General features: G+C 39.0%; 1 protein-coding gene across 4 annotated transcripts; it reads left to right on the top strand.

The window, feature by feature from the left end:
* The first annotated feature begins 544 nt into the window (after window positions 1-544).
* rhot1a (ras homolog family member T1a) lies at window positions 545-21,416 on the top strand. Of its 4 annotated transcripts, XM_071473858.1 has the most exons (21): window positions 545-977; window positions 3,784-3,842; window positions 4,008-4,089; window positions 4,313-4,356; window positions 4,442-4,495; window positions 4,639-4,691; window positions 4,958-5,066; window positions 6,201-6,302; window positions 7,365-7,463; window positions 7,684-7,792; window positions 7,950-8,070; window positions 8,541-8,625; window positions 9,577-9,722; window positions 9,899-9,999; window positions 10,282-10,412; window positions 11,730-11,813; window positions 11,976-12,098; window positions 12,217-12,419; window positions 13,940-14,062; window positions 18,933-19,076; window positions 20,235-21,416. In XM_071473858.1, exons 1-21 carry the CDS (start codon window positions 941-943, stop codon window positions 20,350-20,352), a joined length of 2,127 nt encoding a protein of 708 aa, XP_071329959.1. In that variant the 5' UTR covers window positions 545-940; the 3' UTR covers window positions 20,353-21,416. The 4 variants fall into 4 exon arrangements, with proteins under 4 accessions (XP_071329959.1, XP_071329957.1, XP_071329956.1 ...); XM_071473856.1 differs by lacking the exons at window positions 18,933-19,076; window positions 20,235-21,416 and adding an exon at window positions 16,739-17,062 and having other exon boundaries at window positions 548-977; XM_071473855.1 differs by lacking the exon at window positions 18,933-19,076 and having other exon boundaries at window positions 550-977.
* Window positions 21,417-21,426: the final 10 nt, after the last annotated feature.

Below are 21,426 nucleotides of genomic sequence, written 5' to 3'. Positions count from 1 at the left end.
CCATTTGCATTTGTAACATACCACAGAGCTACTGGCAATATATTGGCCTTGCAGTGACTAGAGAAGATGTGATATCTATTCAGTACAACACATATACAATTTGGCAGATCATCATTTGGAACAGAGATTATGAATGAAATATTCCTTATAATGAACAGAAAGGAAACAAAGGGTGTATCTCCATGTTGGCGTGGAGGGAAATGAGCAGGTGCACATTCTGGCCAAACACTCAAAATTAAACAAGCAGACCTACAAGTCCAATTAGCCAATTCTTAAGGTAAGACATTCATTAGGACATATGAACACGCACTTCTTCATTATAGGAAAAATGACTTTTCATTGTCAGGTCTCTTGGGGGAAAACAGCAGGCAAGAAATATGGAGACATTATTAAGTTTATAGAAGAAACTGATTCAGCTATAAGAATTATTTTTTCTTCTGCATCATCTACTGTTCCTGGTGGTTAGCGCTGTCGCCTCACAGCAAGAAGGTTCTGGGTACGAACTGTCGATAAACACCAACGAGGAAGAAGGGACACCCTAACGCGTTTTGAAATATCATGTGAAGTTTGTCCGGCACTGCTTGCCGTAGTCGCCGGGTACTGGAGGTCGGGCATGCCCATGAAACAGCCGTTGCGAAATGCTAAGAAGAAAGCGCCAAAAAGAGCGTGTTTAACATGAAATTACAGACACATGTGCCACAGGCGACTTTTTAAATTGCATTTCTGCCAAGTCGAGAAGTCGCAAGTTGAGACGTAAGCGCACAGAAAGCGCGAAGCAGCATCCGAGAACTGTCCGTCCGTTTTGTCCTACAAAGGCGCCGGGAGTTTGACAGCGGTAGGACGCGAGTGCGCAGGCCCGACGGTTAGGTAAACTGCCAGGCGAGGACTACATGAGAGAATAAAGACTTGTCCTTTTCTGCAGAGGAAACCACGCTTCAACATGAGAAAGGACGTGAGGATACTACTTGTGGGGGAACGTAAGTAGCAGGTGTCTTCAATTTCGAGGCGGTTGAATGGTTTAGCAGCTGAGATGCTAATGAGAGTGAGAGAGCTAATGCTACTGCTAGCAGACGAAGTGAATGAATCTAACTGGGATCATATGTGAACCGGGAGGCCGGGAAATTCAGCGGGACAGTGTTAGAAAGTCATTCACAGTGACCGTAAGTCGTCCAGTGTCTGAGGAGAGTAAGTGTCTGGTGCTTTGACGTTAGGTAGCTAGTGAAGTACAAATCACACGGTTCACCATAGTAATACGGTATCTCCCCAGTGTTTCCATGTGCTGTCATGTCCAAACACTCAGCCTACTGCCTCCCATAACCAGACATGATCTGAGGATGAGGCACAAACTGTAGTCAATGTAGAACAATATCACAATTCTCCCTTGGTATTAATTGGTTAACTAGTTCTTTATAAAAAAACAAAGAACAAATATGAAAAGCATTATGAAGGTGGAATTTGCTGCAGGGCTTTTATATTGGATTTGACTAGATTGGATAAAAATACTTAATATAACGAAAATCAACAGGAAAAAAAGAACAATGGAAAAAGAGATAATAGCTAAGTTAGCTTGATTCTGCAGTATAAAATGTAAGTATTATTAGAATTACTCCTGCAGAATTTATCACTCATCATTGATTAATCTGTCGATTATTTTCTTGATGAAGTCTTTGGTCTTTTAAAAGGTAGGATTTCTCACAGTCACATTTCCAAAAGCCCAAGGTAATACCTTAACAATTCTTGTTTTGTTTGACCAGTATCAAAAACCCTAAAGATATTTAAATTGCTCTCACATAAGATGAAGAAACACAGCAAATCCTCTTAATTGGAAACTGGAGACAAGAGAATGTTTTACATCTTGTATTAATAAATGACTTGAATGATTAATCGATTTTCAGAATAGTTGCTGTTGATCGACTAATTGTTTCACCTCTGGTTTACACAGAGATGAACTGTATATAGTTATTGGTTATTAGTTTGTGATCATAAGATCTTGACCTTTTTAATGCTGGAGTCGGAGCAGAAGTAGGCCAAAAAGACAAAAGGTCCCATCCTTTCTAACTGTGCTTCACCTGGTGTGTTTGTTCTCTTTAAAGCACATGTGTTGTTGGGACTATTTATATTTCAGTTGTGGCTGTGCAGGATGGCCTACATTGCCACATTAGGCGAGTTGATAGGTGCTGACTGTTCCTGAGTGAGGTGCAGCCAAAATGCTACGTGCCGACCTCAATGTTGTGAAGTTCAGTAGAGTACAGTACCAGTGTCAGACACTGACACTAGTGGTAGTGCAAAAATTAGGGCTACAATTATTGATTATTGATTACTTTTGATTTAATATGTTGACTATTTCTTTAGCTAATGTTTGGTCTATAAAATGTCAAAAAAAGCCTGTTGTAAGTTCCCACAGAACCAAAAATCTTGTTTGACCAACAGTCCAAAAGTCCAAAGATATTCAATATACAATGATGTAAATGAGAGAAAAAAAGCAAATTCCTACATCTTAGAAGGTGGAAACAGCAAAAGTTTGTTATTTCTGCTTGTAAAATGACCTTTTGATGACTATGAAATAACTATTATTCTTGAGTCTGTAGACTAATTGAACAATCGACTAATAAGTTACGCATAAGTTAGCAAGTTATGGCTGTTAAAAGATTTATGTTGATTAATATGGTGGCATGCTGTAATAGCGGTGGATGGGGGTATTGTTGTTTTTGGTGCTTGTTTTGTGCCTGTTTTTCAGTATTAATTCTAGTGTAGATAGGAGATTCTAAGTATATAAATAGGACTGCAACTACCGGTAATGACTATTTTCATTTTCGGTTTATCTCATTTTTAATTAAAAATCGTATCAAATTCCCATCAAAATTTCTTCCTCTAGAATATCTTGTTTCATTTGAGCAAAAGTCTAAAACCCAAAGATAATCAGTTTACTATTATATCAAATTAAGAAAAGCAACAAATCCTCAAATTTGAGAAGTTGGAACAAGCAAATATTTGGCAGTTTTGCTTAAATACAACCAAAACAAATAATTGATCATCAAAAAGTAACTTTTCTGTTAGTCGTCATTTCAGTGATGAAGTAACTAATTTGTTCACCTGCAATAAGTTTTACTGGTGTATATTTTGTTGTGGTGGTAAACCCCTAGTAGGACGTAAAAATGTAGGGTAATTACTGAAATAGGAAACAAACAGCTGGCACACTGCAGGGCTCCAATTTCTACTTATTATTATATATTGCACCAAAACCCAGTGACATTTCAAGCACCACTGCAGTGTGTGAGCCGTCCATTTATCTCTTATTGTTTGCTTGTTGTTTAGCCCATGGCCTGCCCTTTGTTTTGGCTTGAATGTGCATGTACATACCCAGTTTGTAATTTCTGAAATGGAGCAGTAGTTGCCTTATTGCAGTGGCACTGTATTTTCCAGTGCATTGAAAGAAACCAGGAGAAGTTGTTGGGAGAATGCATCTATTGAAATATTAAGTCAACACTTATACCAGTTTATGTCGGTGTAACTGCACACCATGTTTCCACGTTTCTCCTCCTTGCATTGTGGCTTTGCTTGGTGCTGGAATTTACTGGGTGTGAGAGACCTGTGACTCTTGGCTTCTGCTCTCAAGCCTCTTCAGCTGCTCTTATCTGTTCCCTGTCACTTAACACAATATCCAGACCACTGAATTAAAAATGGTGGAGAGGTCACATGTAAATGACTCATGGTCTTTAAAAGATGAGTTTAATGCCAGATTGTATTAAAAATGTGTTTCCTCTGCCCTTTTCTCATGTACAGCCAAAGTGGGGAAGACGTCACTGATAATGTCTCTGGTCAGTGAAGAGTTTCCTGATGAGGTATGTACCAACATATCACCAGACTGATAGACAAGGTAGAAATCATCCTGGCAGCTGTTAAGTGTACACACACACAGACACCTATCTCACACTGAACACACTGAATGTATATTTAGGTTGGAAAGTTAATACTGTATCATTGGATCATTGTTCTCTGTCTGCTAGGTTCCCCTCCGAGCTGAGGAGATCACCATCCCAGCTGATGTCACCCCAGAGAGGGTGCCCACACACATTGTGGACTACTCAGGTAAACCCTCCGCTGCTACACACACACACACCATGGATATCATGACAGATGAAGGCTTTTTTAATTGATTGGAACTGGCCAAACAAAGCCCAGTCCTATGATTACAAGACATACCAAATGATGCCTACACATTGTTAATAGTGAAAAAGGGATTTGGTAACAGTTAGTAAGGGTTGATAACATGTAAAACTCTATACTGATGTGCATTTTTGATATCCTTTAGAAGCAGAACAGTCAGATGAGCAGCTGTATCAAGAAATATCCAAGGTTTGTTTGACTTAATTCTTACCCTCACATAATGTGTTTGTGTCTAATGTGCATCCCAAGCTAATACTGCTCTTTGTCTTTACAGGCAAATGTTATCTGCATAGTTTATTCAGTCAACAACAAGAAGTCAATTGAAAAGGTGAGGATGGTTTCTCTCTGTGCTCAGTACAATTAATCAAATGTGTAACTAGTATTTCCAGAATTTGAAACAGGACACTCTGTATGCCTTTCATCTTAATTAGCATCAGCTACAGTGTTTCATGTTGTTCTTTCCTCCTCTAGGTGACAAGCCACTGGATTCCACTCATAAATGACAGAACGGACAAAGATAGCAGGTGTGTACATGCCAATGTAATAGGTGTGTGATTGTGTGTATGTGTCTGTCTTCCCTGCCAGACATTCCCTGTGACTGAAATAGTATAATGTGTAGCTTCTGATCGGACTTTTACTTGCTCTTGGAGGTCTGTGGCACAGTGCTCTTTAGCATTTTTACTTAAAAGATTGCCTAAATGATAAATATATCAACAAATTAGCTAATTTTCAGATCATCTAATTGTTGCAGCTCTTTAATGTAGTTGTAAATGGTTTTACTAAATGGCAGGGTACCATTGATCCTTGTGGGGAACAAGTCAGACCTGGTGGAACACAGCAGCATGGAGACCATCCTGCCAATCATGAATCAATACCAGGATATTGAGACCTGTGTAGAGGTAAGAGATCAATCCAAAGCGCACACACACACACACACACACACACACACATATACATCCGTGATGAGGCACTTGAGCGCGATGAAGTGACAAATGAAATATGAAAGGCTGATTGAAAATCCAATACTAGCTGTGAATGTCGGTGTGCGGCTGGCTGTGCGTAGGAAAGATCAGCCGCCAGCTGCTCTTAGACTGCAGTCCAGCTCCTGACTCCACTTGCACTCTGACTGAGTCAGTAATAGATTTATATTACTGAACCCCGCGCTCTGAGGCCAAGGCTTGCTGAATGATTGACTGTGAGTATGCTGAGAGGCATGGCTGTCATTGAAGATGCTGGCTTCTGTCTGCATTACTATTAAATTCAAATTTCCCTCTGTCGCCCGAGACGGCTCAGTCACGTCCTCCTCGGCTGGATTAGTTACAGGGTTAAAAGAAGGACACGAGAGGGACGTGAGGGAAGGCACATACAGTCACACAGCTGGTGAGAGTCGGACTCACTGTCAACAAATACCAGTATCTCGACCAGTGTTTCAGTGCTTGCTCTGAGTTACCTACATTTCTGGTTTATTCTTTGTTTCTTTATCAGTGGTGAAAGAATTGTTAGGAGCTTTTACGGAATTAAAAGGAGCAGTAAATGTAGTACAAGTAAAAGTATAGAAAAATATACATAGGTGTATAAAAGTAAAAGTACTCACTCAGCAGCCAAAGTGGGCTCTGTCAATGATAGTGTTTTAATGCCATAGCTGGCTGCAGTAGGACTTTTGTACTCTGCTGTGTGGTTTAATTTGCTGTATAAATGAGGTTCATAGGTTTTTCAAAATCTTCATCTGCAAAGTAACAACTGCTAAATAAATGTATCGGAGCAAAAAGTACAACATCTGCCTTTGAAACGTAGTGAAGTATAAGTATAAAGTAGCATAAAATTTAAATACTCTAGTCAAGTACAGTATAACTTAGAGCTGTAACTAAGCTCTGTACTTGAGCAAATACACAGATGTTTTATGGGAAGTTGTGAAGTAGAATGTAATGGAAATAAAATAGTAGAAGCCCTATGAATCATTCATAGTTAAATTTGACATTTGCTGATAATTTTGCTCCAGGGGATTTACACACATGTTTCCTCTGTTTCCTCAGTGCTCTGCCAAAAACCTGAAGAACATCTCTGAGCTGTTTTATTATGCCCAGAAGGCTGTTCTTCACCCAACAGGACCCCTGTACTGCCCAGAGGAGAAGGAGGTGAGCTCTACACAGTAGATGCTGATGCAGAATTTTAACTTCTCATAGTTGTTACTAATAACATAAGTTATTAAAAGATTATTGTCAAGAACCCCAGTGAGTCATGACAGTGTGACAGTGAGCCAGAATGTACAAAAGACCTTTTCATGACAGATATTTTTGACAGATCATAGTGATGCCTGTGCTCCATATTGGTGGAAAACCTAAACCAGGAGCCCGAAGCAGCAAAATGTAATTCAGCCATCAATAATTTCATTATGAACACCTTTTCCTATTGTGATGATAAATGTGAAAAAGGCCAATTTAGAATATAATATATTATTATATTATATAATAATAATATTCCCAATGCACAGCAGGCAGGATTGCACCAGTTATAAAAGTGTAAAATAGTCATACTTGAAGTTAGTTAGGATGCACTGATTTGAAACGGCTGCAAATTTGTTTCTTTGTCATTATCATTTTAAAATTCAGTATTCCATCAATGGTGGTGGGCCACTGACCTGACTGACTATTTAGTGCCACAGTGTCACAAGAAGTGCTTATTAGTTTCCAGGCTACAATTACTCTGTGTATGTGAGTGAAAGAAACTAGTAATGACAAAATAATTGAACGCCGCCTGACACAGGGTAGGGTCCAAATAGGAAACGAATGAGGAGTTCATTTGGCTTAACAGCTCTCAGTGAAAGATAGACATGCTCTCTGCTCTGTGTCCAACAGTAGCTCAGCAAATTTGACACGCAACGCTGCTGCACATGAGGACCCGCCCGCAAACAGTCAGCCAAAAGATGGAAGGAAATTGATCATGTGAACATAATAATGAGTCTACTGCTCCACTTAACACACAGAAACCACTGGTTTCATGTTACTCATGCTCCAGTGAGGTGTACAGATTTGTACAGAGAGTGCTGCTATCAGATTGGCATGTAGTCGTGAAGCTATTTTACTGAATTCTATCGGGAGAGAAAAAGCTGAATCGCTAAAGTTGGCTGCCACAATTTAAATGTGTGTGATTATGGAAGTAGATGTAACCTAAATGAATGCATTTCTTCTCTATTACAGCTGAAGCCTTCTTGCATTAAGGCTCTAACTAGAATCTTTAAAGTGTCTGATCTGGACAATGACGGCGTCCTTAATGACAGCGAGCTCAACTTCTTCCAGGTAATGTTTTCCACTTTATAGAGTCACTGTGAACATCATTTTTGTGATGTTCAAACTTGTGGAATTGTTCATTAAGCTGTGTGGTATAATATAAGGGGAAATTAGCCAGACTGGTTTGGGGAGGCAGGTTTAGACAAGCCAACAGCTTTCCAATGGCACCTATCTGTGAACCTTCCTTTGGGTCAATGGTATCGCTTGTTGTGTGTGTGTGTGCGAGTAGAGAACATGTTTCAATACACCACTGGCGCCCCAGGCCTTAGAGGATGTAAAGAACGTGGTCAGGAGGAACATGACAGATGGAGTCAAGGACAACGGACTCACACTCAAAGGTCAGACTCTCTCCTGTTTTCTCCCTCCTCATGTCCCCTCAACAGTCCCTCTTTTCTGCTCCTCTTTTCAGTCCATTCTTTTATGACAGTGAACATCATTGCCACGTAGTCATCTTTTTTGAATGCTGACCCCTGCCTCATTGGCTCTTTATTGCAGGCTTCCTGTTTCTGCACACCCTCTTCATACAGCGAGGTCGTCACGAGACCACTTGGACTGTGCTGAGGAGGTTTGGTTATGACGATGACCTGGAGCTCACACAGGAATATCTGTTCCCCATGTAAGTCCAGATTTAAAGAATGTTTTGTGGAATTTATTTATTTGTGAGGTAGAGTGGAGACGGGGAAGAGGTTGATTTTCTTTGACCTTGTTAAATTAACAAGGGTGTCCTGATTGATGATCTTGCTGCTGTGATGTTATGAGTGTTGATGAGTTCTTTTTGCATAAAAATGGCCAAACTGTTGTATATTTAGGGTTTTCTCTGACAGTTAGTTACTTCGTTGAATAATTTGCAGGTTATTTTCTTGATTTATCAATATTTAACAGTTTTGTCGAGGAAATGACAGAAACTATTCAAAGATGGCTGTCATTATTTCCCACAGACTCAGGAGATGTTTTCAAATAGCTTGTTTGAATCGAACAATAGTCTGAAACCCAAAGAAATTATTCAGTCCCTGTATGACAAAGAAATCTTGGTCAGTGCTTCAGAGCTTTCTATTAAAAATGTATGTGTCTGTCCGTTGGTTCCAGGTTAAAGGTCCCTGAGGACTGCACCACAGAGTTTAATCACAACGCTTACCTCTTCCTTCAGAGTGTGTTTGACAAGCATGACAAAGTGAGTGGTCACACTTCTCATGTTTCCCTGTTGTTGAACATACATGGTGGAGTGTCTTCAAATTTAGATTTCTTGATTATTATTGTTCATCATACTGGGGCTGGGTGATATGACTTCAAATCAATATCACAATTATTTCATTATTAATTATTTTTCATTATTTTACCTCAATTTACAATTAATGAATGATTACTTTAATTCTTATATGTCTGTGAACAAATTGGTGGTGTTACCTTTGGTCACTATTCATATTCACCGTCTGGTAGTCGTGACTAATTAAACCCAGTCAGGAGGTGAGGCTTGTGTCTGTGTCATTGTTTTCCAAAAGTCTTTTGTTTCTGCCCGTCCAGACGACAGCATGACCCCAGAGTTTTCAATCTAACACAAGGCCAGCAGCTTTTCCAAAAGTCTCTGTATTAGGGGCTTGAACACCCTGGAGAAGTGAGGATAGTAAACGTAGCAAAAGTGATGCAGTTTACAGCTAAAACGGATTAGTGTGGAGGCAGCCTTAGGTGCAGCGTTTGTGTCCGTGTCATCCATATCGTCAGCTTCGCTTTTAGTAAATGTGGACTAAGATTATTTGGATGGGGTGGACTGTAGTATTGCTTTAAAGGGAATAGTTCATGAATACTCAGATTGGTGAAAGTATCAAATTGAATGACATGAGCAAGATGAAGTGTGTGGTTAAATAGCCCAACCCTAATAATAATAATCAATAATAATAATCAACAATAATAATCATTGATAATAATAATCAATAATATGAATAAATAAATGCAGTTTATATTTTTCAAGGATGACCACTTATGCTCAGTTATTTGAAAAAGTTCTCTGGCTCCCTGTGCTAATTCTTATGCATTTCACTTGTCACTCATGTTATTTTTTTAAGTCCAAAGAGAATCCAGACTTAAATTTATGTGTGTTGGTTTTTGTGCACTTTGCATGATCCAGGACAGAGATTGCGCACTGTCGCCAGAGGAGGTGAAGGACTTGTTCAAAGTATTTCCCTACATGCCGTGGGGCCCAGATGTCAACAACACGGTTTGCACAAACGATCAAGGATGGATCACATACCAGGGATACCTCTCGCAGTGGACGTGAGTGTGGAACACATCTATTAATACACATACACACGTAGCTATTTGATTTTATACAATCTAAATACTTTCACTGCAGGACAGACATGCTAGTAGAACACACTGAACATCTTACTCGTGTAAATCTAAAACTAATACCGCTGGACTCATCATGCCTTGTGTGTTTTCTGTGGTAGGTTAACAACATATCTGGATGTACAGCGTAGTTTAGAGTATTTAGGTTACCTGGGCTACTCCATCATCTACGAACAGGAGTCCCAAGCAGCTGCCATTACAGGTGAGAGATTATAATTAAATTAAACTCTCTTGTGGTGTTTTGTTACTAGTAGAATTGTGTGATTGTCTTACAAGCAAGTAGTAAATATTAATTAACAGTGTACAGAATTAAAGTACCAATGATCACTACCACTCTTACTTTTTTCTTCTTCAGTTATGTTTTCTTTCTCTAAATTGACTTTTAGTTTTGCTCCTTATCAAATTTTTGTGACAAAAGAATGCATGAATATTACTGTATGTTTCCAATCTTCATTGTATATTCTTGCCTTCCCTTTTCTTTCAGTGACACGTAACAAGCGTATTGATCTGCAGAAGAAACAGACCCAGCGCAGCGTCTTCCGCTGCAACGTACTGGGGGCGCGGGGCAGTGGGAAGAGCGGTTTCCTCCAAGCGTTCCTGGGCAGAAATCTGCAGGTTGGTGGAAATCACTGATGACAGTCCTTTTAAACATCCTGTAAACTTTATTGTAATTTCTAACTCTCTGGACATGCCTTATAATTTACTCAGTTTCAAAAGGATGGTTGTAATGTGACCAACATTTTACATTTGAAGTGAAATTTAAAAAATGCTCTAAAAACAAAATATACAAATTTAGGAGATAATGAGTCATTGCCTAGTTTCATTTGCAACGTAGAGTACAGTTTAATAATGCTGGAAAGAAATGGTGAACCCTGATCATCTGTTTGTGCCACCTAACAAACCTGATGCATGGTGAATTTAAGAATATGATTTTAGTTTGAGAGCTTTTAAATATACTTCAAACAGACAGCATGTAAAGACACTGAATATCCTTCAGTGTTTTTATTTTCCATCAACAGGCCATGAGCTTGCCTTACTGAAATAACCTCTACAAGGTTGCCAAATTACGTAACTTTTTCACATTGGAGGTGCATCACATCTGATAAGTGGGTACCTCTGCTTGCTAACAATATTTCAAAAGAGACTAAATTATATTGATTGTTTGACGGCATATTTTAAGATTTAAGCCTGGATTGGATCTAGTTTGTGTGACTTCTCTCGAACTTAAAACAAATTGGAAGATTTTAGTCCAATAACAGACATTCAGTGGGTTTCCGTGGAGCGAATAGAAGGAGTTGGTTTATCAAGATAAACAGCTGGTGCTATTTTTCTAGTTGAGTGGCATTGAACTATTGCAGAATACAGGGCAGAGGATCTAATTAAAAACCACAAGTCAGACCTGAAATGGGGGAAATAATATGAAAATGTGGCATTACTTGTTGTTGATGTTGTTTCATGTATTCATCTTAGGGCCGTTACAGTCTCATCTGCTGCTATTTTCAGTGGTAATTTAAGTCACATGATTCATGTTTAGTGATTTATTTGCTAAATCTGTTTCTGTTACACTTCATTGCATTTAGCTTTTATCGATTCGCTACCTTTTCCGCCTCAGCAAAGCATAAACACTTTGTGATATTTTGTGATATATTTCTGGCATTTCCACGCAGGGTTATTTTAATGAACAAATTGATAAAGCTCATAAAAAAACAGCTGGATAAATACCCACTTAATGTTGGGAGAATTGCAAAACGTGTGTCCTACTGAAGTTGGTGTCACACCACTTTGGTCGCAAGCTGGGTTAACTGAAGAGCTGAACTGTTACTTCAGAGTTGGCAAAGATGAACCAAGCCATGGTTGAAGGGGACCAGCTCGTAAACATGTAAATAGCCTTGAATGATGTTTGTAATTGACCTTGTTTATTTTTCACCACAGCGACAGAGGCGGATTAGAGAAGACCACAAGTCCCTCTATGCCATCAGCACAACCTATGTTTATGGTCAGGAGAAGTACCTGCTGGTAAGAGCCGTTCACTCACAGGAATCATCTCATTATCTGCTCTTTGGATTACTGTTTCATAATCTTATTGTGTTACACTTTACTGTGTATTAGTCCTCTGCAGAATGTTAATCCGTCCATCTGTCTCTCTTTCTGTTCCCTGTCTTGTCTGTGCACTAAAAGCTCCATGAGGTGATGCCAGATTTTGACTTCCTGTCAGAGACGGACTTAGCCTGTGACGTGGTCTGCCTGGTGTATGACATCAACAGTCCACGCTCTTTCGAATACTGCGCCAAAGTGTACAAGGTTTGTAGATTACATACGTTTCAGTAGACAGAAAAAAATAATATAAATATAAAAGTTTATCAGAAGCACTGAAGTTTGGCTTTATACAGCCTAAACATTTAACGCTTGTGTTTGGCAGCAATACTTCATTGACAGCAAGACGCCGTGTGTGGTGATCGCTGCCAAGTCGGACCTGCATGAAGTTCGGCAGCACTACAGCCTTTCACCGCATGAGTTCTGCCGAAAGCACAAGCTCCACCCACCTCAGCCATTCACGTGCAACTCGACCGACGCCCCCAACAAAGACATCTACACTAGACTCACCACCATGGCCATGTATCCGTGAGTATTAGACATCTCTGTGGCTTCACCCTTTACACCTCTTAGTCCTGCATCCTTATCCACCCATCCACACCCGTCTTTTCCCACATATACCTATCCACTTTTACCTCTCTCCTGGATGTAAGTGTCAGGACAGGCAGTGACATGTTGGCCTTGAAAATCTTTTGGAATCAGCTTTCTACTGCACTCAGTGGCGAGGACCTCAGTTTCCTCACTTCTCGACCTAACACCCAAAACAAATTAAATGCGCACTCTACTGCACGTCCTTTATGCTCACTTGTAAGTTGCACCTGTGTGTATGTGTGTGTGCCATCATGGAAGTCCCTGCCTGTAATTCAGTGAGGTCAATCCTTTGACTTTATCGACCCTGTGAGTGTCTTATCCCCTCAAAGCTCTCTGATCAGATTAGATCTCACAGTAGATTAATTAGCACTCAATGGGACATGTCCAATAAATGTCATTTCAGCAGGGCCAGATATCCTGTTTAGATTCTGATACAATTGGATCTGCTGCACTAATATAGGGTATGAGTTTAAGTGCTCAACAAGCAGTAAACTAATCTACTGTTAGAGGGTGAATTCTGGCACAAACACCAAATAAATGATTCACAAATAAGTTGTTTAAGCTGTCAGCCCAGCACAGACCTTCCACCCTGAGGTACTTTTTAAATAATGTTAACATGATAAAAATATGTGTGCCTTGTTAATGTAGCAGTGCTCAGGACTTCAGGTAGGCTCAGGATATTTCCTGGACAAATGAAAAGGACTGACAATGTCCTCACTGCTGGATGTTTCCGACAGGTTACTGTCGTCTCTTAAAACTCATTCTCTCCATAGCATTGTTTGCAAAACACAAATTATGAGCTATCTCCCTATTTTTATTTATTTATTTTTTTTTTTGACCTTTTGTTGCCACTGGGTCAGGTGTCAGTGATGGTTAGGCTGTTAGCTCAGAATCAGCCTGTGGATCAGGTGGGTCACTTATTAGGTTTAAAATAAGTCAGGTTTTAATTTCAGTGTCTTACTTTGGATTCATCTAAGAGCAAACTTGAGACTGGCCTAACACTACAGACCAGTCTAAAATCTAATGCTTTATCTTCATGAACTGGCTGTAGTTTATGTAGTGGGGAATTGGTCAGAGAGGTTGCAGTGGTCAGACATAAAAACAGATTTTGGGAGATTTTGTGGATTTTTTTCCTTTGCTTATGTGACTGTTCCCTTCTTTCTTTGTAGTTTTCCTCTCCTTTTGTTTCCTTGTTTTTCCTTTAAGCTTTAGCCCTTGAAACTTCATTATAGCTATTTGCTTGTTTATACTTTGATTAATGTTTTGAAAGAGTTGGGGAGGTGGAGGAAAAGGGCAGCAGTACAGTAGGTCCTGCTTTCTTCTAGTCTAGTGGTTAAACATGGTTGAGGTTTCTATCCAGCAGCCTTGGCCTCCTCCGCCTCCTCCGTGTGCGTTCTGTGGTACGTGTTGTCTTTGTATGGTGGTGAATACACGCATTTTTGTGTGTCTTTCCGCAGCCACGCCCGCCTCCGCTGCATGTGTGCCTGCAACAGGTGCACCTATTGCCTGTGTCAGAACCTCCTCAAGTTGGAGCTGCTGCGCAGTATTAAGGCCCAACTCCGCAGGGTCGTTTTCAACAGGTTCATACCTAGAATAAGCTCTAGTGTTTAACATAGACTCATCCCTCCTCTCTGTGTCTGTCACCCTCCTCCAGGATGAGTCACAGAGGGGCTCCTTTTTCACCCAAGCTCTCTAACACTGGTGATGTTGACAGATCCTCTGCTTCCTTCAGTGCTTGCCAGTGGTCAGATTTACACATCGTATCCACTGCAGGGAAAAGGGTTTTTAAAAGTGATGGAAGTGATGCCTTGCGCTAGAATATTGTTTAAATCAAAAGTATGATCTCCCATTAGTGGTGTTGAATTATGCTTTTTTTGTTTGCCGGTGTTCCCACATAGATGTCAAGACACAGGGATTAGCTGTCTGCTCAGCTACACCTCAGCAAGGAGGACCCTTATTCACAATTTGGTTGTAAAATCACTAACCAAAGCTGTTTTTTTATGTTTGTTTGGTTTTTTTTTTTCGTTTTTTTTCCAAACTGACCAGCAAAATATATGAGAACCATTTTTTGGGAAATCCACATACTGTATTCTCAAAACATCCTAAAGCTAAAGGTAGCTCTTAGCTATTTGTTGTACAAGTCATCATAGTACAAGGAATGGTCACCAACTGCATAAATGCATAAATAAAACTAATTATATGGTCATCACTGGATTATTGAGTAAAACTGGTGCTAAACAGTAGCAACTGTTAAAAAAAAATAAACAACCACAGTATGAGCATGTGGTTTGATGCAATATATTTTTTAAATTTAATCTAACTAGATACAAATCAAATTTTCATTTAATATACATTTTATTCAATTAAATGTGTGATTTAATACTTCTGTATAATTATACATTTTTCCAACAAATAGGCATTCCCTTTTCTATCATATATTTAAAGTATACAAAAATAGAATTTGGAAAAAAATAAACAAAGACACTCTCCTCTCACTCTCTCTGCTGTTCTCTATTGTTACATATAAGTTATGTAAAAAAACACAAAATACAAATTTAAGAAAATTAAAAAGAATTAGAATAAAAATGAAAACTAAATAACAACCATTTCACCTTGTGCAAAGTGCATACCATTATATCATAGTTTAAACACGACTCAATACGCGATTCACAAGGGGATTCCCAACATCAGTGTGTCCATATTTCTTTGTAAACTCTGACTTCAACTCCCAAAGTGTGTCATTTTTTTCCATTCCCATGCAGTGCTATATTTTTAACCCAGACATCATTATTTGGCTTATTGCTTTTTCAAATTCAGAGCAATAAGTAGCTTTGCTTGCAATATACACTTGTCAATAAATGTATGCTCTTTTGCTCTCAAAATAAGATCCAGTGAATATACAAGAAATAAAAATATTTTAGTTTCTAAAAGAATATTTATAAGTTAGTACAATACTAAAAACTTCTTTCCAAAAGTCTACTTTACACACAGACCAGTCACCTGTCAATCAATCACTGTAGACACGAGTACGTTCAGCCTCAGATTTGCATGTTGTGTCACATGCAAATCAAAAGTGAACTGAAGTTTTTTTCACTTCCTCCATCATATACCTCAAACCCATTAGTCATGTTAGGTATTTTGGTCTTTGCTCCAGCTCCAGCCAGCCCACCTGCTCTCTGTACAGTCTCACACAGAGAAGTATGACCGTGCTGTGCCAGCTAACACACAGGCTGCTAGCCAGGGAGGTAACGGTGTGTCACAATCCGTGTGGAAAATGCATGAAGTTATTTGCTTGTGTAGTGTAAACTTAACTCCTAATACATAACACAAAAATGTTGTAAAATTAGATTGAAAAGATGTGAATTTGAATATTTTCCATTTCATTTAAAAGAATAGGTTGTCCTTTTTTTGTATTTTGGATGGTTTTTGGCACATTTGCTATTTAATTAATTTATTATTTTATAGATTGTCGTAATGCTGTCATTACTACAATACACCATATTCATGTTGGCTGACTATTTAATGGTGATTTATATGGTGACCAAATATCAAATCCAGTCACAAGGCACTTGAAAATCAAAAAAAAATTAATTAAGTTTCATGTGATTAAAAATGAATCATGGATTCCAGGTGTGAAAGTTCACAATTACGCGTTAAGTGAGTGATGTTTGCCCCTACCTGTCCTGCAGTGGATATGCAAACAGTAAATCTTGACTAACAAGCGTATTATTAGCATAGAAAATGAGAGAAACACATTCACTCTCTTTGGTTTGTGTTTCACTCAAACTGAAAACCTCATTGAAATCTGCATGTCTGCATGTTTGACATGTGATTTAAGTATAGAAATTCTTTCTGTCTATTAATTTCTCCATGGCACCATCCTTCATCAATTATCAAAAAGTGTTTGAGTGATTATCTTTGATGTTTTCAGTCTTACTTTGTCTTCATTTCCATTCTTAACACTGAAGTCAGCGCCTGCAGGAGACACTTTATTTTGAAGGGCACAGGTGTTTCTTTAATTGTACCTACACTTTGTGTAACTACAGTTTGTGACAACACCCCAAATTTAAATATCTATTTCACTGCTTCTCCTGTGGGTTAAGATTTCATAAATTTAATAGTCGGATGTTTAATTTTAAAATGTGTTTCTTTGATGTTTAAATTGTTTGTATTGCACTGTACCAATCTCCCTGTCATTTCATCCTGTTTTCCTATTTTGTATTTCCTGTCTTTGTGTTTTTCCTTCCCCTCTATAGGTGTTCACACACATGTTTTTGGCTGCCTGTCTTTCTCTTCCTCTTGCATGTGCTCACCCTCTGCTAATCTGCCTGCTCTTTATGCTGCATGTTCACTTGCTTTCCACCTCTCTCTGGGTAACCAATGGCATGCTTCAGTCCTCTGTAAAATATTGCCATCTACTGGCAGCTGGGGATATTTTCATCAGTCCACCTCCACAGTCAAGAGAGCTTGGTGTTTTGATTAAGATGGGGTGGTATTACTGAATCTAAATGCAGGGTTTGAATGGCTGTTTATGGTGCTGGATGGGGCAGAAGTGTGTCATATGTTTGATTCCCCCCCCCCCCCAAAAAAAAATGTTTTAACCCCAAGATGGCCTGAACATCTGGATGTGTGTTCACAGACTCAGGCAGAGCTACCTCTTGTAGGGTTGCATCCAGCACCAACCCCCTCTGTTGATGCCTTTTTAATCTCTGTTACTATTAATAGCATGTTACTAAACAGGCCACCCCTGGCAGTGCAAGAGGCTGACACACCACATTGAATGCCCAAAGTGTTTTCTCAAAAGTGGGTTGGTTGTCTGGGATTATGTTATTTTTATTTAACATGGTATGAATTCAGTTGGTAATCAAAGTCATCATGCATAGTGTGCTATTCTGATATAAGCAACAATAGAACAAAGTCCCCAGAGGCGTGTGTTCAAAAACATGTGAAATTAACTGAGCAGGAAGTGTTAGTCCCTGGCAATATGTATTGGTTTGCACTTAATAAATATATAAACATAAACATAAACATATGGCAGCTGCCAAACAATGTCTGCAAAATACGCAAAAGAGAAAGCAGGAAAAAAACTGGTAAACTGAACAGAGAGTGGAGATGTAATATATTTCTAAAGAAACTCACACTTAAAGGTGAAGAAAATTGCTTCATTTAAATTAACTTTTCTTGGCAACAAAGAGATCCATAACATTTCTAGTCTGTCTGCCATGTGGTGTGTACAGTTTGGATATGTGGTTGTGGATGGTGTGTGTGTGTGTGTGTGTGTAGCTTTTCATTGTTTGAAGTGTGCAGTGGCATTTGACCAGGTATGGTTGCACTCTTTGTTGAGCTTGTGCTTTAAGGGTTTGGGTGGTGAAATTCCTACTTTTCAGGCTGGGTAGAGCTGGGTGATACTGATGAAATTGATGAAGATATTCTATTGCTCACTGACAGTATAACACTTAGTATAAATAGAATATTTCATCTAATGTAGTAAAATTTCACCTTTCCAATAGAATCATTAGTAATGTGGCCAAGAAACAGAATCAACCGAATCTCAGTCAACCAAAAACCTAATGATATATAACTTTAGAGCACAACATACATTTTATTTTGATGTTGTTTCCCAGCTCTAAGGTTAGGTATTTGAAAAATGAAATATCAGAATTGTTTTTCACCTTGTTCATGTCAAGGTGATATTTTGAAATAAAAAAAAAATAAATAAATAAAATCAAAAACGTAAAAGAAAAAAAAAATCTAAATCATTTGTTAGTAACATTAATGAATGTACATTGTGGTAGAAAAGCAAATACAGGCATTCATTGTTTTAGTTCAGCAGTCAGATCAATTCAATATAAGAAGGCTAACACAACATTAATGCTTTTTTATATTATAATATTATGACAACTAAATCCCACATGACATTTAGTGTCACATGACAGTGTCAGTATTAGAGGTACTCAATCAGTCAAATTATTATTATTATTATTATTTTTTGGATAAACACTTAATCATGTCAACTATTTTTTTTTTAGACATGTATAACAGTTCTCTGGTTTCTGTCTCTTAAATGTGAATAAGTTGATGGTTTTCATAGTCCACTATAGTAATAAATTGAGTACCTCTGGGGTTTAGACTGTTGGTCAGATGAAACAGTTTATATAAAGACAACACCTTAGGCTCTGAAAACTTGTAAAGACATTTTTTAGATATATTCTAGACCAACCAAAGAATTTAATCTGAAAAAAAAGTTGATTATCAGTTTAAATGCTAATGGATCAATATTATATTGAGGTATTACCCACATCTACCTACTATATTTGTGTGTGTGTGTGTGTGTGTGTGTGTGTGTGTGTGTGTGTGTGTGTGTGTGTGTGTGTGTGTGCGCATGCGAGCACACCCAGGGCCACTGTGTGACTGTGTGTGACTGTGTGTGTGTGTATGTGTGTGTGAAAGGCTGCTGGGCTGGGTGGAGGCTGTGGGGGGCTGGCTGCTGTCAGAGGAGGATTTCATCCTGACGCAGCAGGTTTCAGCCGTCTCCAACGTGGAGGGGTCCATCTTTATGGAAGCCTCTGCTGAGCAGCTAATTCCCTCAGACAGGTAAAGGCAGTAACCACATCCACAGAGACAGATGTTATACTGTATATTATACATGTGGATAGACAGGCGAGTACACTTCATTAGGATAATTGCTGGGAAAATGTGACTATCCTGCATTTGCCAACAGGTTGGTGGAGCATCATTTTAACAGCTTTTATTGATATTTATGTCCTGAAGGGACAGAGAGACTTATTGGGTCTTTAAGTTTAAAGGCTGCTCAAGGGAGCACAAACGATCTGGGCATATTGTGTATTGTATATTATATTTGTGTGTGTGTGTGGGCTTAACTGTAGACCAGTCAGCTGCACCCTGATCAGCTGCTGGAAGGTTTTAATTTGCAGTCTAAAGTCACTGATGAAGCCATACACCAACATATAATCCTTGGATTTCTCTGTTTCTGCTTTGCTGTCGACGTCATTGCTTTGCTTTGCTTTTATTACAACAGTTCCCCAGTGTTTGTGTTTCTTGCCAGGTCAGGTGGAGTTTTGTTTGGTGGGTCAGGTGTAAACCTGTTTTAACGGTGCCCTGCAGGTGTCAAAATTTGTGCCCACAATTAAAAGATGTGTGCTCATGAATTAATAATTTGTTGCCAAACTAATCACTTTCATGCCAGTAGTGTTGTGTCCTTTCACACTCATATCTCGCCAGTGATCACTTAGATTTAATATGGATTTATTTTGGAATAATATCAAATCAAGAGCAAAATAGCTTTTTTTTTTTCCCCATCTGTGACACCTCCAGGACCCCATACTATCTCAGTAATCATCATTTATATTCTGTCTAGTTTTTTCTGCCTCCCAGTGCGATTTTATAGCAGCTGCTTCTCATAAATCCAACGTCCTCTCTTCTTGTCACCCAACTGCTTTGGTCCTGTTTCCCCAAATCAAAACCAAACCAAATGTCAAAAAACAGCATGTGTTCCTGTTTCAAGTTGGTATCACAGGGCACTGATATTGGTCATTTATTGTCCTGATTTAGAGTGTTTCCACAGAAGAGAGCACATGACTTTGTTTTGTCATTTGGCAACTCATCCTGCTGTGGTTTTACAAATGGAAAAAAAAAAGAAATATTGGAACCACCGTGTTTCATGCTGCTTCCTCTTTTTCTTGCTGCATTTTTCCCGCTCACCTGCCTTCTGTCTTGGTATTCCTCTCACAGGCACATGGCCCAGGCAGACCTGAAGAACTCCACCTTCTGGCTGAGAGCGAGTGTCGGTGCCACCGTGTTTGCCGTGCTAGGCTTCGCCATGTACAGAGCACTGCTCAAACAGCGGTGATCAGACAGCATGACCCAACTAGTTCCTCCCCTGGTCCCTCTGTTGACTCTGCCCCTCCCCTCCTACCTGAAAGACTCAAAGACTGGCTAACCAACCAACCAACCAGGCCCATTGACTCAGACCCAACTCATCCCCCTCCCACAATGCAAGAAAAACATTAGCAAAATCATAGGTACATTTTTATATGCATTTAAAAATGAAGAGCTTGGTTTAGTTTTTTTGGTTCATGTTGGGGGGTAAAATATCACTTGTCCATCACTCAGTTCGTAAATTCTGTGATCTGTTGGTCTAGTCCAGATCAGACCCTGGTAGTCACTGGATGTTTCCAGCTGATCCAGTCCTCTTTTTTTTTTTTTTTCCAGGTCAGTATTATTAGTTAGACGGTTGGAGACCAGAGAGAGGCAGCCATACACAGAAACACCACAAAGGGACTTGAATCTGTTTATAGATATGTATATGCAGTATAACATGTATGTATTCCTCATCAATTTTAGGATCGGACCCATAGACAGGATCACAAGCCAGAAGCACCGCCTAATACAGGAGGTGTTGGGACAAACAGCGCTACATCTAACACTAGAACAGTCATGGTTGTCATGCACTTGTTAATTTTGTGTGTTTAATTTATTAACCTGTTTCTTTGTTTTCTTGTCTGTTTTGAGTGCATCGCATGAAACAGATGGAGGGATTTACATTTCCCATGTATTTTTTGTATTTAGTATTATCAAAGCTGTCCTCATGGTGTATCATTTATGACTATCTGCTTCTGTTTTTATTTTTCTGGTTTTCAAATAGAGCTTTGTCCCTCATCTTATATTTTTATGACTTTAAAGGCACCATAGAGCAAGGGATTATGCTATTAACAGGCATTCAGTGCACCTCTTCCACCTTAAAACTATGAAAGTGTTTCTTCTCATTCTTTCCTTTTCCAGCATTTACAATAAAGAACTTGATCTGGCACAGCCGAATGCGTGTTACTGAATGAACTGAAAGCTAACTTCACAGCAAAAATAAAAATAAAATGGTTTTAAATATATGTAATAAATTACATTTACACCCACTGATGTCAGTGTG

This window comes from Trachinotus anak, unplaced genomic scaffold (assembly GCF_046630095.1).
Source record: "Trachinotus anak isolate AG129_WGS33_773 ecotype Australia unplaced genomic scaffold, CSIRO_AGI_Tana_v1 ptg000003l, whole genome shotgun sequence".
NCBI lineage: Eukaryota > Metazoa > Chordata > Actinopteri > Carangiformes > Carangidae > Trachinotus > Trachinotus anak.
Note: the sequence above shows the minus strand (reverse complement) of the source record. Positions and strands in the feature narration are given on the sequence as shown.